The 17,637-nt window shown below is 47.6% G+C and overlaps 1 protein-coding gene across 2 annotated transcripts; it reads left to right on the top strand.

The window, feature by feature from the left end:
- Positions 1 to 1,290: 1,290 nt before the first annotated feature.
- On the top strand, positions 1,291 to 16,609 carry LOC130112793 (zinc finger protein Eos-like). Of its 2 annotated transcripts, none has more exons than XM_056280283.1 (8): positions 1,291 to 1,343; positions 2,690 to 2,760; positions 3,203 to 3,316; positions 6,077 to 6,475; positions 7,742 to 7,909; positions 8,566 to 8,682; positions 13,068 to 13,178; positions 15,003 to 16,609. In XM_056280283.1, exons 2-8 carry the CDS (start codon positions 2,709 to 2,711, stop codon positions 15,647 to 15,649), a joined length of 1,608 nt encoding a protein of 535 aa, XP_056136258.1. In that variant the 5' UTR covers positions 1,291 to 1,343; positions 2,690 to 2,708; the 3' UTR covers positions 15,650 to 16,609. The 2 variants fall into 2 exon arrangements, with proteins under 2 accessions (XP_056136258.1, XP_056136257.1); XM_056280282.1 differs by having other exon boundaries at positions 1,296 to 1,346; positions 2,692 to 2,760.
- Positions 16,610 to 17,637: the final 1,028 nt, after the last annotated feature.

Genomic DNA, 17,637 nt, shown 5'->3' with positions numbered 1-17,637 from the left:
TCTCTTTCAATCTCTCTGTCTGTCTGTCTGTCTGTCTGTCTGTCTCTCTCTCGCTCTCTCTCTCTCTCTCTCTCTCTCTCTCTCTCTCTCTCTCTCTCTCTCTCTCTCTCTCTCTCTCTCTCTCGCTCTCTCTCTCTCTCTCCTCTCCCTCTCTGTCCTCTCTCTCACTCTGTCACTCCTCTCTCTCTCTTTCAATCTCTCTGTCTGTCTGTCTGTCTGTCTGTCTGTCTCTCTCTCGCTCTCTCTCTCTCTCTCTCTTTCAATTCTCTCTCTCTGTCTGTCTGTCTGTCTGTCTGTCTGTCTGTCTGTCTGTCTGTCTGCTCTCTCTCTCTCTCTCTCTCTCTCTCTCTCTCTCTCTCTCTCTCTCTCTCTCTCTCTCACACACTCTGTCGCTCCCTCTCTCTCTTTTATCTCGCTCTCTCTGTCTCTCTCTCTCTCTCTCGCTGTCTGTCTATGTCTCTCCCTCCCTCCCCTCACTAAAAGAGTGGGCCCTTGGAAAAGGCGTGTGGACCGCCTCCACCCCCCCTCATGCAGCCACACGCCCGCGCCTCTGTGCTGCTGCGGTTGTTGGGTGTGAAACACCGTGCGTGGTCGTGGCAGCTGGCGGTCTCTCTGCGCTAGTTCGAGCCCGTGTCAGTGGGCCCACGCCCGAGAAAACTGCGTTTGTGCGCTTCGCTGCCAAAGCGTCTTAAGTAATCTGGCGTGGCCAACAAACCTGCGTACTTTCACAGAGAGAGAGAGAGAGAGCAGACCTCCGTAGAGACCGTGTCAGCTTTAGACAGGTTGCTGGATAATCTGAACTCCAGTGAAAGCGTCGTCCATGGCAAAATATGGCGCTCACGTATTTCAGCGGGGTTCGCGGCGGACAAGTGATGGCCGCGTACAGCATTTCCAGGTGTACCCGAGCGTTAAAGTCGAGGGAGGGCTAGTAGCGTCTTATGGCCACAAGATGGCGGACTTGAGCCTTGAACGGAAACGAGCCGAGCGCTGTCTGTGAGCAGCGTCATCTCATCCACCGTCGGCACTCTGCTCGAGACCCGAAGCTCATAGGCAATTTACACATTTAGGCGAATCCTGACGAACTATAATAGATTAATCGGTTATTGATTTTGATTTTTGTTGCGGGTAGAAACGTTAAAAGGGCAATGCGACGTTGTGGGTTTCGCTGCCCCGTCCTGGGTTTGGGGGGGGGGGGAAAGAGTCGCTGTTTCTTTAGGGGCGTGTCCACACGTCGGAGGCCTGATGACGCTGCCCCCCCGCGCGCGTTCCATCCTGCACCTGCAGCCCACCGGCGGACACACGGCGCCTGAACTGTCCCCGCAAGAGACGGAGAGGAGCTGAGGGAGGTGAGACTCGTTTCGGGCCGGAGAACCGTACCCGGGAGTTTTGGTACTCTTTGACAGCCCGTTTTGACCGTTTGTGTGCCAATGTAAATTTACTTAATTCACCTGTTCTCTGCCTCTTGGTGATCTTGGCCACACGTATGCTGATGGACTTGACCTGACGTGCCGTCTTGGCTATGAGATGATTACTATGTAGCAAATGTGTTACTACTACTTACTACTACTACTACTACTACTATACTACTACTACTACTACTTCACATAGTATTTAATTACAGTACGGCGTATGTTACAGTACTAAATATATATATATATTTGTACAGTACTATATTAGCACTATCCAATGTGCCTTTCACCACTTCATAAAGTACTACTATGATATGACTGCTATTTAACAAATGTACTACTACTTCGCTTAGTAGTACTATAATGAGAAGATTACTATGTGGTGGCCTGCGATGCTCGTTTGTAACACCCCAGTCTATCTGCTAATAGCTACAAGCTACTTTATATACAGGTATCGGCCATATGAGTAAATGTAAAGGTGCTGGCTTTGCAAAAGTGTTATTTCACGCGTTAAAGTACTAATAGTACATATATTTAACTAAAGAACAAGGTGAGCAGCAATGCAGGTTTTCTCGTTATTTCAACTGCGGTTAACACGTTTAACTTGTCAGTACTGATTTTGAAGCAAACGTTGAGTTTGTGTAACGATGATTACTGTTGGAGGCCAGTTTTCACATGGGCGTATATTAAGTGGCATGGCCCGTGTACTAATGAAGTTTTAGAAAAGCTATGAAGTGCAAGTAGTGGAGCGTATGGCAGCTTGGAGGGCACAGTCACGCTGACAGAGCTGACAGGAAATGCACTGGCAGTGAACGTCAGTTCATTTTCATCAGGGAAAACGAGCTGCTCGGGTCGAGCGGTCAACCATGGATTTCTACATACTTTTTTTTTTTTTTTATTGCTGAGCAGGAACACACCGAGTTGCACGTGCTTGAAGTGCAAGTGCTGGTTCTGTCGGTTTACGTGATAATTGCTTATTGAGCTTTTATGCCATAGGTTGCTTTGTGAAGGGAGCTGGACCCGAGTTTAGCTGACAAAACTTCCAACATGTTAGCGATAGTAATCACAATTCTGCGTTTCATTTATAACACACATCAACTCTAGGACGAAACATACACAACAAACAGCCAATGGCTGCTGGGATGGGCTCCAGCATCCCCGCAGCCCTGAGAGCAGGATAAGCGGTTCAGATAACGGATGGATGGATGGATGGATGGATGGATGGATGGATGGATGGATGGATGGATGGATGGATAACTTCATCTGTGATTTGTGCCTGCAGGGTTTTTCTTTTCCGCCATGAACACAGACAACATTCCTGAATGCCTTCCTGTGGAAGGAAGCACGACGAGTGAGTACCTGTGTGATCGAATGTGTTGTGGAAATGCGTGTGGCGATGCCTTGCACCGTGCATTTCTGCTGCCACTTTCATGCACACCAAACTCCAGGGCCCACACAAGGCTGCAGAATGCTGAGGTGTTTACAATATGTGGGGCGTCCTGGATAGTTGGCTGTCTAGACAGTGTTTTACAGTGTGTGCATGTGACCGGTAAGCCATGTTGCCCTTGTTTCGGTGTGTGACTGTACTCCACTGTACTTGACTCCAAAACTGTACCATTATGTTTCTGCTTCTTCATCAGAGAGGCGGTGATGCATACAGCTACTGGTGTCTAGCATGTGGTTTATTCAAATGTTAATACCGATATCAACATCTGTGTCAAAAACAGTCATTCGCTAATGGGTGCGAAAAGTGACAAAAACGATTTTGACTGTCGTAACTTGTGCATTTGCAGACACCTGCAGTGGGGGGGCAGATCTGAAGCCAAAGGAGGAGGTGGAACAGATGGAGCTCAATGAGGTCCAGCTTAACAACTCATTCAGTGTGACTGAAACGGAGTCTTGTGAAGGTGTGGCGGATAGATAAGTCTAGAAACACACACACACACACACACACACACACACACACATGCTTTAATTATGTTTTGCTTTTTATAGTGAAGGCATCTAGCCCGTACTCTTATTTAGAGCAAAGGCACCATGAGTGAAAAAGCAAGACGAGCTTGAATTTCTGGTCCACATTTAAGTGTATATGCAACCCAATTTTTAACAGGATGTAGATATTGCTGACGGTTCACAAATATAAAAAAAAAACTGTTGTATGCTCTTGTTTTCCCGTGGATATGATTTGCTGCTATTCTGCAGCAGTTTTCCTTCTGAGACCATTTATATTTATATAACGTCATCTAGCTAGCATTGCAAGGAATGGGAGGGAGCATGAGGCTCACTGCCACGATGCCCCAACAGCAGATGTAGTAAATATGCCAGTATCACTGCAATGGTGTCGCCTGACTTAACGTTGGGCAGAGAAGTGCAAGGTAAGAAGTAAGGGTTAGGGTGCACAAAGGCTTTTCCTTCCTTCCTTCTCTGGGAAACAATAGGAAATGTGCCGTCAAAGCTGCAGGTGTAGAAGTTGTGCAGGTGTAGAAGTTGTGCAGGTGTGTGGGTTAGAGAGTCGTAGTTGCACAGCTGGTTGGTCGTCAAGTTTCATCTAAACTTGGGTCAAATAGCATTTCTAACGCAATTAACACTTTATCAACTGAAATTAGACGCCGTCTCACCCAGGTCCAGGTTTACATCACATTACTCTTGACATTTTCCTATTGTAATTGTATTTCTATTATTCATATTTTGCATTATTATCAACATTTTTGTATATCATTCGACACAGTTGTTGTGTCTAGTGTAAAATATCATGGTGTAAAATGTCCCGGTGTCCCAAAAAAAAAATACTATGTGTATACTCAAACTGTACCAGAACGCCATATTGGAGGACGGCAGACTGAGACGTTCTGGCCAACTTGCCTCAGATATGCGATGAAGTTATAAACCGGCACACGTTTGAAGAAGAGCGGTTTCCGTCCTTGGTGTTCAGTTAAAAGCCCGCCATCACCAGAGATCAGTTTTCCGCTTGTTTTTTTATCTCCACGCGTCACAACTCCCAACGGGGTGAAGTTCTGTGAAGCCCCTCTCACAGCTCGCAGACCCCAGATTCTATAACGAGCCTTTCACAGCTCTGCCTTTACTCACCGCCCTCGGCCTGCTTTCCACCATACATGACAACCCTGCTCAGCTCAGTGTCAGCAACCACACAGACCACAGTGTGTCGTACAGGGGTAGCGAGAAGCACGTCGAGGGGTTGGTTGACACTTCGCTGGTGACGGGCCCTGCGAGCCAGGCTTCGGGACTTGGGCGTCAACCATCGGTGTGTTAAGATACAGTTCTCACTCAGGCGAGCTGTGTTGGACCGAATGTGGGCAAGGTCGTAAGGCGAGGTTTTGGTTGTATTGTTTGCCTAAAAAAAAAGGGCCGCGCAGTCGGAGGGAACACGTTATATCTGGCAGGGCCGAGCCCTACACCAGCACTCGCTCAGTCTCTAATGCAAAGATCACCAAAATCAGTCTGGCAGTTTTGCTTTACCCGCCTTAAAAGTTTGGATTTCGGTCGCGTTTTAATTATAGGAGGAGTCCTGCCAAGTTTGCGAGGATGTATTAATCTACGCATGTTTTGATTCCTGTGGAATTTAGGATAGAAAAGTACATTCACATCCAGAGGACACAATAGCTACATCGATACAGGGGACTACTCCGTGTAGAAACAGGGGGACGGGGCGGGGCGGCGGCGGCGGCGGGGGGGGCGTTGTCTCATGGAGGTGTCTGCAGCGTCTTCTCCTGCCCTGGTTCTACTTTCTCTGTATTTAGAGGAAATGCCTCCCCCTTTATCTCTGGCACACATCTTCTGAATCTATCTCTGACGCTGCGCGTTGGCCCAAATTAACCTCAACCACAGCTTGGAGACGTGCCGATGTTAATATCGGGCTCTCAGACCACACACATGTACATGTAGAAGTGGAGTCAAGTCACATTTCAGTCAGTGTTCAGTCAACACATTGTGGAGCACAGCCAAGACCATTCGGCTCCTTATTTGAAGGTGAGAGCAAACCAGGAACCGTTGCGCCTCCCCTTTGGCGTCCGCCTCAGTTTATTGCTCGTTTGTTCTTACATTTTTCACTCGCTCACCATGACGTATCTCTCAGATGCACATGTATGTGTAACTCCTACAGATTCATGTTACTTTTGCAGATACACGTACATGTAAAAATAACGCAACAAAATGTGTAAGAAATCCCATTCTGAATACTGCGCATTACAGTATTGCACTGAGGAAATATAACAAAGCGGCACGGTGGCGCGGTGGTTAGCGCGGTGGCCTCACAGCAAGAAGGTCCTGGGTTCGAGCCCCGGGGTAGTCCAGCCTTGGGGGTCGTCCCGGGTCGTCCTCTGTGTGGAGTTTGCATGTTCTCCTCATGTCTGCGTGGGTTTCCTCCCACAGTCCAAAGACATGTAGGTCAGGTGAATCGGCCGTACTAGATTGTCCCTAGGTGTGTGTGTGTGTGTGTGTGTGTGTGGGCCCTATGATGGCCTGGCGGCCTGTCCAGGGTGTCTCCCCGCCTGCCGCCAAATGACCGCTGGGATAGGCTCCAGCATCCCCCCGCGACCCTGACTGGGATAAGCGGCTTGGATAACGGATGGATGGACGTATACTGTGTCGATGTTACACTTGCAGAAAACCGATACACTCTGCCTCTCTCTTCCTTCCTCCCTGCCTAGAAACCACGCCTATGAAGACCAAGCGAGAGGGAAGGAAAGACCGTGAGCCCTGCCCCCGGGAAGAGCAGGACGGCGAAAGCCGGATAAAAGAGGAAGAAGAAGATGTCAGCGAGGGCACGACGGAGGAGGGACCCAATGGCGAGGGGCCGGAGGAAGCCGAGGAGGATGAGGAGCGGGAGGGAGACGAAGAGGGAGATGCTCTGAACGAACCGCAGGACCTGTCCCTGGTAGATTATGCGTGTTACGAGAGCGCCGCCCTGCCGGACGCCCATGCAGCAGCCCCGGCGGGAAGCTACGTTTCTCCCCGAAGCCAGGCAGCCGGCAAGCTCAGCTGTGACATCTGTGGCCTGTCTTGCGTCAGCATCAACGTGCTGCTGGTGCACAAGCGCAGCCACACTGGTGAGGCGCACGGAAACACAGACCGGACCTCAAACACAGCAGTTGCGCAATCGATATAACTGATCACCGGCTCAAAGTACACGTCAAAAGACGCGCAGGCCACGTGAAGCCGCCGTACTAAATTGTCCCTAGGCGTGAATGTGACGGCCCGGCGGCCTGTCCGGGATGGGCTCCAGCATCCCTGTGACCCTAATTTGGATAAGCGGCTTGGATAATGGATGGATGGATGGATGGATGGATGGGATCAAAGTACCTTGTTTTATTTTCCTTTAAGAAGGGAAAACCATTTGATTTAGCACCGAAGAGTCTGCGATCCAAAAGAAAATACTATGCAGCCTTTGTGTGTTTTCTGTAGCCGTGCGACATCCTGCAGTGATAAACGTGCAGTTACCACATAGAGATGGAAGCTGATAATTTGTCTTTGTTGGCCGCTATTGGGATGTGAAACACATCGTGTCACATCGCCATTATCTTCGTGCTACTTGCTGAGTTATGCAAGTCCTGTCGGCCCCTAGATAGATGATTTCGTTTCGAGGCGGCTGCAGCCTTCATCCAGGGTCTTATTTTACTGCACCCGACGTAGGAGAGTGCAGAAAGTGTGTGGAAAGATGTTGTAATACTCGGGCGTTGCTATACATATGTGTCGTTTGCATCCATTTAAAGTTCCACGTGATGCAGTATTTTTGGCCACAGCCTGCAGTCGCCTGGGTCCCGATTATATTTCCCGGCCACGGGCGGTAGAAATGCCTTTGAGCACCGACTACTTGCTGCAGATAAAGTTAAACAATTAAGATCTTTAAAAAAAAAACCTATTCCGGGCACTTATTCGTCTGGTAAGCGTGAGACCGTCACTATGCAAGGCTCAAACACATTGAGAGGATCATGCGGCGTGGCTGATTTCGGTATTCAGACGTAAACTCTCAAGGCAAATTTGCTTCACTGATGGAACGGCACTGCAACCAAAATACCCTGCAGAGCAACCCAACAGAAGGCAAGCTAGCGACACAAAAATACGCCTTCAAACCTTTCACACACATTGGTTAGAGACACCACGAATCCGGCACACCCCAATGACGTAGATGTGTGACGGAGTGAAACTGCTGACCAGGCTCTCTCACTCGGGGCTGATTCATTTTTGTTGGCTGCCAACCTGATCGACACACGTCAAGTCAGGCTGAGGGTTTTTCGAAGAGGGAATGGAAACGAGAAAATGTGTATTCGGGCGTGTGCGTGGTAAAATCATCTCTTTTGTTTTGCTGCAACCAGGAGAGCGGCCGTTCCATTGCTCGCAGTGCGGGGCCTCCTTCACCCAGAAGGGAAATCTGCTTCGCCACATCAAACTGCACTCCGGGGAAAAGCCTTTCAAATGCCCCATGTGTAACTACGCCTGCCGACGCCGTGACGCCTTAAGCGGGCACCTGCGCACACACTCTGGTACCGGTTTGCCACCTGCACCCATTCACTCAAACACACCCAAGTTCATACACATTTCTGTGCACCTGTGAATGAAGCCACATTCTCTTTTTCTAGCCTCTGTTGTGATGCAAAGAGGTCACACCCGGCAGCATTCATGCCACGTTTCTCGGCAACACCATTCTATTCAGCCATATTTACTTGAGATACTCTATTGACCCCCGGTGGGGAAATTACACTCCGCCTTTAGCCCCTCCTAGCTGTGTAGCTAGGAGCAGTGGGCAGCCGCCGTGCAGCGCCCGGCGGGTTGTTGGCCGCCATGTATCATCTTTGGAAAAGTTTTGGGTTAAGTGCCTTGCTCAGAAGCACCCAAGCAGTAGCTGCTTGGTTAAAGGAGAGTGTTGCTTATTCGCTTTAAACTCCCATGTATGTAGTGTGTAGGCAGATTCGAAGCGGGGGGGGTGCTTTGGTCACACACCCGCTTCATTCTGGCCTGCATCGAACTTCATCTAGACTTCTGCTGTTTCCTCTGCTTTCATCAGCTAATTGTGTCGAACTCATTCCATACAAAACCATTTACATACAGCATTTTTGCAGCGGAAAGACACACGGTGTACCTGGGTTGTTGCCAAATGAATGTGACGTGTGATTTTTTTAACTGAAACTCCCGCTCGCAGTGGAGAAGCCCCACAAGTGCAACCACTGCGGTCGCAGCTACAAACAGCGCAGCTCCCTCGAAGAGCACAGAGAGAGGTGTCATGTGTACCTTCAGAGCAAAGGCCCTATCGAGAGAGGTGAGCAGCAACTTCACTAACACTGGGCCTTCTCCCCTTGTCACCTGTTCTAGCACAACGTAGCTCAGTCACGTTAAACACCGACGCAGAAATAAACTAAGAGAAGGTCAAACGAGGCTTCGAAGAGTATCCTCTAATACATCATTCACAAAAACAGCACTAAAAACGCACACTTTCAGGTGCCCACATGTTCTCACAAGCAGGAACACACCTTCATCAGTTCTTACACGTTTAAATCCTTTCAGTTTTTGTGGATGTTTATTACATAGTGATGATAGTAATAATAACAGTAATAATATTACATTTTATTTAATGGCGCCTTTCGTGACACTCAAAGGGTCACCTTACATGATATACAATAAACAACAAATCAGTGAAAACCATCAGTACAATCAACAATGAAACATGCGTTACGCAACAGAGCATAGCTCAGCAAGGAGTTATATCCAGATGCATTTGATGCAGTTAATGCAGTTAAAGTGAGTAAGCTAGTTTAAAAAGGTGGGTTTTAAGAGCAGTTTGGAATTCTGTAATGGAGTCCAGTATGCAGATGTGACAGGGAATGGAGTTCCAGAGTTTGGGTGCAGCATAGGAGAAAGCCCTGGTACCCATTGTGCTGAGGTTGATGGCTGGTAGTGCCAATAGACCCGCTGATGAAGACTGCAGGGAGCGAGAAGGAGCATAAGTCTGAAGGAGGTCTGTGAGATAAGCAGGAGATAGATTATGAAGAGCTTTGAATTTTAATAATAAAATTTTTAAAATTAATCCACTGTGTGACACAGGAAGCCAGGGTAACTGAATCAACAGGGCAGAGACATGTTCAGTGGGTTTTGAACGTGTATTAATCCATGCTGCAGAAATCTGGGTGAGTTCAAGTCGGTGAATAAGTTTGTTGGGGATGCCTGACAGGATCGGATTGCAGTAGTCAATGCTGGTGTGACCAAAGCATTGACTAAGACTTCCGTGGAGTGTTGTTTCAAAGCAGGTCATAGTCTGGAGATGTTTCACAGATGGAAAAACGCAATCCGGCAGACACTGTTTGTATGACTGGAAAAAGAAAGGGTACTGTCCAGGATAGCACCAAGGCTCTTCATCTGTGTGCAGACAGGTGTAACAGCTCCAGCGATGGGGAGTGAGCAAATATTAGTTTTCGAGAGTGTAGATTTAGTGCCAGTGAGGAGTAGCTCAGTTTTACTACTGTTGAATTTCAGATATTGTTTGTCATCCATATCTGTAAATCATGTAGACAAGCAGTGAGGGTACTGGAGGGGAGAATAGAAGTGGGCTCAGTGGACACACAAAGCTGTGTATCATCAGCATAACAGTGACAATTGATAAATAATAAACAGGAGTGGCCCGAACAATGAACCCTGTGGAACTCCATGATGAACCATGAAGCTTTCTTACCGGTAATTCCGAATCTGTACAAAATGTGTCCCGTCTGTAAGGTAGGAAGCAAACAATTGATACACAGCGCCCCCATCGCCAATGCTAGCCAGATGATCCATGAGGAGCTGATGGGATATAGTATCAAAGGCTGCAGTGAGGTCAAGGAGGATGAAGATAGAGAGTAGACTGGAATCAGCTGCATAGAGGAGGTCGTTGGTGATCTTAACCAGGGCTGTTTCTGTGCTGTGTTTGAGGCGAAAGCCATATTGGAATTGTTCAAAGAGATTGTTGTTATCACGGTATATCTGAAAGTGAGACGCAACTACCCTCGCAAGGATTTTGGAGATTAATGTTAAATTGGTAATAGGCCAGTAGTTGTTTTAGTCAGTAGAATCCAAATTAAGTTTTTTCAGAGTTGGTCTGCGAAATGAAATTGTAACATTATGGCAACCTTCAGTGAAGGGGGAACTCCACCAATGGACAGAGAGGAGTTGATGATGGAGGTTATCAGGGAGATGATAAAAGGCATGCATGTTTTAACTAGGGTTGTGGGAATTGAATCCAGGTGACATATAGAGGTGCTAGACTTAATAATAAGTTCAAAAATTTGATTTTCAGTTGGAAGACTGAAGTCACATAGGACAGTGGATGGGGACAGTTTCATGGCGCTTGTTGATGGTAAATCAGTCTGTATGATGTTAGCAGAAGGCAGCTGAATTGGAATACTTCAAAACAGGACAGCATTGCTCAATAGAAAGGTTACTATTCATATTGGTTTTAGGTGGGTTGAACCTTATCACTGTTCTAGTATTACCTCCACCTGCACTGATGATATTTGCATATTTGCATAATAGGATGATTTAGATATTGAAAGAGCATTTGTGTAATGGAGTATATGCTCAGAATACATTTGTTTATGAACAGCAAGTCCAGTCTTGGTGCAAAGCCTCTCCAGGTGCTGACCTAAAGCCTTGAGCTGAAGTAGTTCAGGCATATACTAGGGAGCAGTATGGGCAAATGAGACAACGGGTGTTTTCAGAGGGGCTAAAGTATCAAGTGCATAACATACTATCATTGTAGTAGTCCATTAGAACCGGGAGTGAGGAGGTGTGAGCAGGAACAGGGTTTGAGGTAATTAAACTGCTAAAATCGTCTGGATTAACATGTCTAATGTTGCAGTATTATATGGTACGATACACCCTTGCTTTACTGAGCAGTGGGTTGGTGCTGAATAACGTGGCTTTATGGTCATAGATGGGTAGTTCATCAGAGGTGATGTTATATGGTGTGATGCCGGAACAGCAAACTAAGTCAAGGATATGACCCTTGATGTGGGTTGTAAAGTTGACATATTGTATTAGATCAAAACAATCTACATTGCTTTAAAATCTTTAGTGAACATACTGTCAGTGTTATCAAAATGAACATTTAAATCCCCCATTAGGATGATATTGAGAGACATTGCACTAAGGGTGGCTAAAACTGCTGTGAGTTCAGTGATAAAAAATATTCAATGTCTTCGGTGGGCTTTACAGAACAGCAATAATGGTGAGTATAGGTCCATAGAACCTAACAGCCAGCAGTTTAAAGGAAGATTGATCAGGTAGAGAGAGTGGCATTAGTTGTATACTATCGGGATAGATCAGCACGAGGCCGTCTCCTCTGCCCAAAGAACAAGGTTTGCCTGTGTAAACAAATCCTGGCGGAGTTGCTGATTTCAGCTGTAGAAAGTCATTCTGTAACTGCCAGGTTTCTGTGAGATATAAATACTCCAGTTTGTGCTCTGTGATGAAGACATTGACTAGAGGGGCTTTGTTGGTGATAGATCTGGCATTGTAGAGGGCGAACTTGTGACAGGCCGTGTACGTGTGAACAGCTGATTTAGCTAGCGAGTTAGCACACTGTGGTCTACATGCCAGTCAGAGCTTATGGATGGCATGAACCTGCTAACCGGAAGTAGCTGACAGTCTCAGCATTGCTCAGTGAATGTACCTTGGACATCAGAGAAAAATGTCTCGATGGAACTGAAGATCTCTCAGAGGTTCGTAGTGTGACCCAAGTCGGTATAGTTCATCTGGTGAGTATCTCAGTTGGTTAGTAGTGGTGATGGAGGATAGCATGGTAGAAAGTGTGATCCATGACAGCATTTTGAGGGGAATCATGATTTTAGCTTAAATCCAGTATTCGGTAAGACAAGCCAGTATTCAAAACATAACAAGCGGGGGGAAAAAGGATCCGAATGAGCAGCAGCAGCCAAAACCTGCCAGTGTTGATGACCCAACTGGCCAGTGGGAGTTAGAGAACTATACAAAAATAAATTCTCTAGAATTCTGTAGTGGTTACCACATCATTCGAGCTAAATAGTTTGTGGCGGTGGTGGTTTTTGGCATTGTTGCACCAAGGCGCATTTTCTCATCTGTAGCTGAAGTGGAAGTCAAATATGTAGGCCAAATTTCCATCTCTTGCTTTCGTACACCAGCCTGGCCAAGTAGCCTATGTACTCATTTGTTGTGGAGGGCAGTTGCAACACACCAACAATGCAGTTTTTGTGGTCAACAAATGTCGCAAGTTTATGCCTGATAGCGTCACAGTGAGGAAATAGATCTTCATCCTGCAGTCTGATGTCCTGTACTAGTAATGAAGAAAAAAAAAGAGACCAGGAAGTGAGGTCACAGGAACATGCTCACTAAAATGTATATCTTGTTTGTTCACCTTTGTGTTGTACTTTTTTACGTAATTAGATAACCGCAAATGCATGAACAGGTTGAATGGGTAGACTGCAATTGAGCGCATGCACACGTCCTTTTGTCACAATACCTCCTGATTGTGAAAAGGTCATTTCCTCATCGCTCGCTCGCTCTCTCTCTCTCTCTCTCTCTCTCTCTCTCTCTCTCTCTCTCTCTCTCTCTCTCTCTCTCTCTCTCTCTCTCTCTCACCCTTTCTCTCTCTCTTTCACGCTCTCCATTTTTTCAACTTTTGTTCTCCCACTCACACAGACAACAGCCACACATCTAGGGCTCAGATGGGCACAGAGCGAGCGTTGCTATTGGACAGGCTGGCTAGCAACGTAGCCAAACGGAAGAGCTCTATGCCGCAGAAGTTCACCGGTAAGAGGAATCCAACACAATGGCAGCTTTAAGTCTCCAAAGAATCAAAAGCAGGGGGAATGGGTTGTGTCATAATTCACCTGTTATATTCTACCACTTCAGATATGACTACAAATTACGTACACCTTGAAGTTTTGACTGTATTGCCTTGTTGGCTAGCACAAAGCAATCAAGGCAATACCCGTGCTTACAGCTACTTGCTGCTGCTTGCTTTGAGTTACAGGGAGAGAAAAAAAACTTAAGTTGCAGCTGTACGAAGACAACTTTCTGCCGGCGAGACATACAGAGAACTCTATATGTCTTGAAAGAGGTCCGCCGACCGAAATGTCGGCCTCATACAGCTGCAACCTAATATTTTGCCCTCTAACTTTTTTCTTTGTAATCATAATTGACAGCCCCTGACAGCAGGAGCGATCCTCATGCAGCATTGCCCATTTCTTTGTTTTGCTTTAAATTACGAATATCCTCGCCTTTCACATTGTGTTTATGCCAATTTAAGTCTGACTGGCAAATTCATGCTTGTTTAGTGAGACGATATTTCAAGTTGCCTTTCTGAGCTCTTTGTTCATGTCTCTATTTGTCTTTGCCGGCCTCATGTGTTTCTTGCCAAACAGGAGTTAAGGGCAGAATACTGGCCTTATACCCTGCACCACACCTCAGGATGCCACACCACCGCCCTAGATTCAAAACGTGAAGTTTATCATCGGTGGGTATGGTTTACCATACACAAGAAAATAATGTAACTTGGGAGCCATTATGGCAGGGATAGGCAACATGGTCCAGAAAGGTCTGGTGTGGGTGCAGGTCTTTGTTCCAACCAAAAAGTTACACACCTGAGTCTACAAATCAAGGTCCTCAGCAAAGACTATTGGTAGACTAATGGAATCAGGTGTGTAACTGTTTGGTTGGGACAAAAACCTGCACCCACAACCAGACCTTTCTGGACCATGTTGCCTATCCCTGCAATATGGGAAGACACATTTGCACAATTTCACAGGCATATCTGCAAGTTTAGATACTTCTGTTTGAGGTTTCACAATTCAAACGCAGACAGACTTTGCACCACGGCTAAATGACAGCAAGACATCAGTTTCAGAAAATGACTGGCTTGGCTCAATGCCTTGCCAAAGTTTACGGGCGGCGCGCACCTATTTCCACTACCTATGTCGCTCCTTTCTGGTTTAGCAGACCTCAAGAAAAAGAACTTAGTTTCAGAATCAAACCTTTCAACACTCGCAAACAAGGGTGTGCAGGACAAAGAATCCTGCCTCTTTCTATCATCTCGACAAATGAAGTAAGGCCTTTCAATATGACAACCACAGGAGGAAAAGAGAAGTAATGTCTGTGACCGCATAGCAAGACGGAGGGGGGTAGGCGAGAAAACGTGAGCAGGTGTCTCTCCGTCTTTTCTTCTGTGGTGCAGCTGCAGTAGAGGCTTCAATCTGCTTCCTCTCAACCCCTCTGTCCTTTCATGCCTCCGCTGCTCTAAGCAGGAAGTGTAACTGCTGGGTCAGGGACCTTCCATTTCTCTTGTCTCACCATGTCATTTACAATGCCTTAGTTCACTGTCTCAGTTTGGCCTTTTGTTAGTTCAGGTGCAAACTGTGGTCTTTTTGTCCTCTGTTGCCTCCACTCAGGATCAAGGTAAGGATCTTCAAGAGTCATATAAGGATGCATACTGTAGCTTTTTTGATAGGGCCCATTATTTTAAATGGCTTTCAATGCAGCTTGCACTCTGTGGCACTGTATTTGTAGATGAGGTTTGGCTGTGACTCTCCCCTTGCCCGGTCCTGACTGCTCTCCCTCTCCATGCGGCTGATCCAGGCGACAACGGTGTCTGTCTGGACCTGAGCTTTAACAGGGAGCTGATACACCCAACGGACGTTATGGACCCCCCACTGAGTTCCCCAGGCCCCGACATCCACCACCAACCTCAACAAGCCCTGACAGATCCAGACCCTGAATCAGCTCTACACAGGCACTACTCCATTCCTTTGGCCCACAATGACGTGAGTCCCTTGGGCCTCACCAACGGTCACAAGCTGGGCCTGCCAACACCAAGGCTCACCCACACAGCCCAGCCACCCCAGGGACACCCCAGCATGGACTCCTTCCACACTGACCCTGCTCAGATCCCCCAGCCTCTGACATACAGCCTAGAGCGCTTGCTAGGGGCGGGCAATCATCACAATGGCCTCCCCCACCCTCATGCCCAGTCGATCCCTGTGCCACCCCTGGAGGCTTTACGGGTGATGAGAGCCAATGGGGACTCGGGAGTGCTTTCCAGGGCGGTGTACCCCTGCGGGCACTGCAGGGTCATTTTCCTGGACTATGTCATGTTTACCATCCACATGGGATGCCACGGATTCCGAGATCCGTTAGAATGCAACGTGTGTGGCCACCGCAGTAGGGACCGCTATGAGTTCTCCTCACACATAGCCCGCGGAGAGCACCGCCTCGAACCCAAGTAGCGCTTCATGCCAGCACTCGCACATACACACAGAAAGACACATATACACACAGGCCATACCCACCTACACAAACATATCACACAAAGAAACACACACATCGGGGCGTCCGGGTGGCGTGGCGGTCTATTCCGTTGCCTACCAACAAGGGGATCTCCGGTTCGAATCCCCTTGTTACCTCCGGCTTGGTCAGGCGTCCTCACAGACACAGCTGGCTCTGTCTGCGGGTGGGAAGTCGGATGCGGGTATGTGTCCTGGTCGCCGCATCAGCGCCTCCTCCGCTCAGTTCCGTGATCCTCCCACACGCTACATCCCTGTGGCGAGACTCCTCACTGTCAGGTGAAAAGAAGCGGCCGGCGACTCCTCATGTACGGGAGGAGGCCTGTGGTGGTCTGCAGCCTTCTGCGGATCGGCAGTGGGGGTGGAGCGGCCACCGGGACAGTTTGGAAGAGTGGGGCTGAGTACAACTGGGGAGAAAAGAAATAAAAATTGGGAAAAAGAACACACATTGATTCAGCCGGTTAGTATCAAAATGTATAAATAAAGCACAAAGTAGTATTGTCTTTTCTGTGACTGTGTGTGTATGTGTGTGTGTGTGTGTGTGTGCGTGCATGTATTTGCGCTGTAAATATTTTTATATATAGGGACAATTTTGCATCATTTTCATACTTAAATTTCTACTTTTGACGACTGCAAATAACCACGTAGCTGCTGTTTATATCGCACCGAGCTCGAGCTGCATTTACATGTGCCGGAAAGGAGGAGGTGTCTAAACGTTCTCTCTACTTTCTGTTTCCTTGCCATCGGCACGGCACGGACGTGTGAAACGAAAAGAAAAACCAAAGGGTTTTTTCTTCTTTTTCTTTTCCTGATCCTGTCCAGTCTATATATGATGGATGCTGGGCGAGGGGTCTAGCTGTACTGTAAGGCTTCCCAGCTCATGACTGCAGAATAAAAAGCTTATCCCACATGTTTTCATGTCTCCTTTTGGGGCCGGGGCTCGAGGAAAGGCCGAGTTTACTGACACAACTTCAGCACCAGCCTCCTACTCCCACGTGTCAGAGAGGATTCAGCACTGTAGATACAACGTGCATGTCACCAATGTGGCCTGCGTGAGAAGAGGTAATGTGTGGAAAGTTGTGGCGATACCCGCTGTTGAGACGCCTCTACGTGTGGAGGAACCAGGAAGCGTAGAAGAAGAAGAAGCCACCGGGGCAACTTTTAAAAAAATATGCATTCTCCAGCTGGAATCGAACGTGTGCAGCAAACGACCTACACCAGGCCATGTCTGAAACGTGTTGGCCATGCTAATGGGAACGTCTCCCAATTTCATCATGAGATCCAGGCATCACAGTCTTCCCCCGGATGCTGAGGGATGATGCCGGGGGGGAGGGGGGGGGCTGGCGAGCGTCTTCATGCCCCTACTGGCTGACGTGGGGTATTGCACGAGCTCGCCACTTGGTGTATTTTCGACAGTTTGACACTTTGTGTTAAAAGTGCCTTGAAAATAAATAAATAAATAGATAGATAGATAGATAGATAGATAGATAGATAGATAGATAGATAGATAGATAGATAGATAACCAAAACAGGCGAGACTTGACTCAAGGCTCGAGACTCATTTCAGGCCTTCTTGACTTCAGTCTTGCGAAGTCCTCTTCGACTGCTGGTGGATCAGGCTCTCGGTTTGTCTGAGGCGTCGAGGAGGATGTAGGGCCCCCGTGTCACGCAGCAACAAGCAGGCTGTTAAGCCACGTCAGAACAGGGACACGGTTACGCTCGGCTGCCCTCAGACCAGAAGAGGGTGTGTGCTCATCCTGCTGCCGCCACATTATCTGTTCTCTCCATCATCAACAGTTCCCTTTTCTCTACTGACTTTAAAGAGAAGTGACACTAGATCCGCAAGTTGCCATCGCAGCCTAATGTCCATGTTAGGTCAAAGAGCTCGCAGGTACACGTGCGCGCGCGCGCGCGCACGCACACAAAAATTA

Source organism: Lampris incognitus, chromosome 5 (genome assembly GCF_029633865.1).
Source record: "Lampris incognitus isolate fLamInc1 chromosome 5, fLamInc1.hap2, whole genome shotgun sequence".
Lineage (NCBI taxonomy): Eukaryota > Metazoa > Chordata > Actinopteri > Lampriformes > Lampridae > Lampris > Lampris incognitus.
The sequence above is the reverse complement of the archived record's forward strand: the minus strand, read 5'-3'. Positions and strand labels throughout refer to the sequence as shown.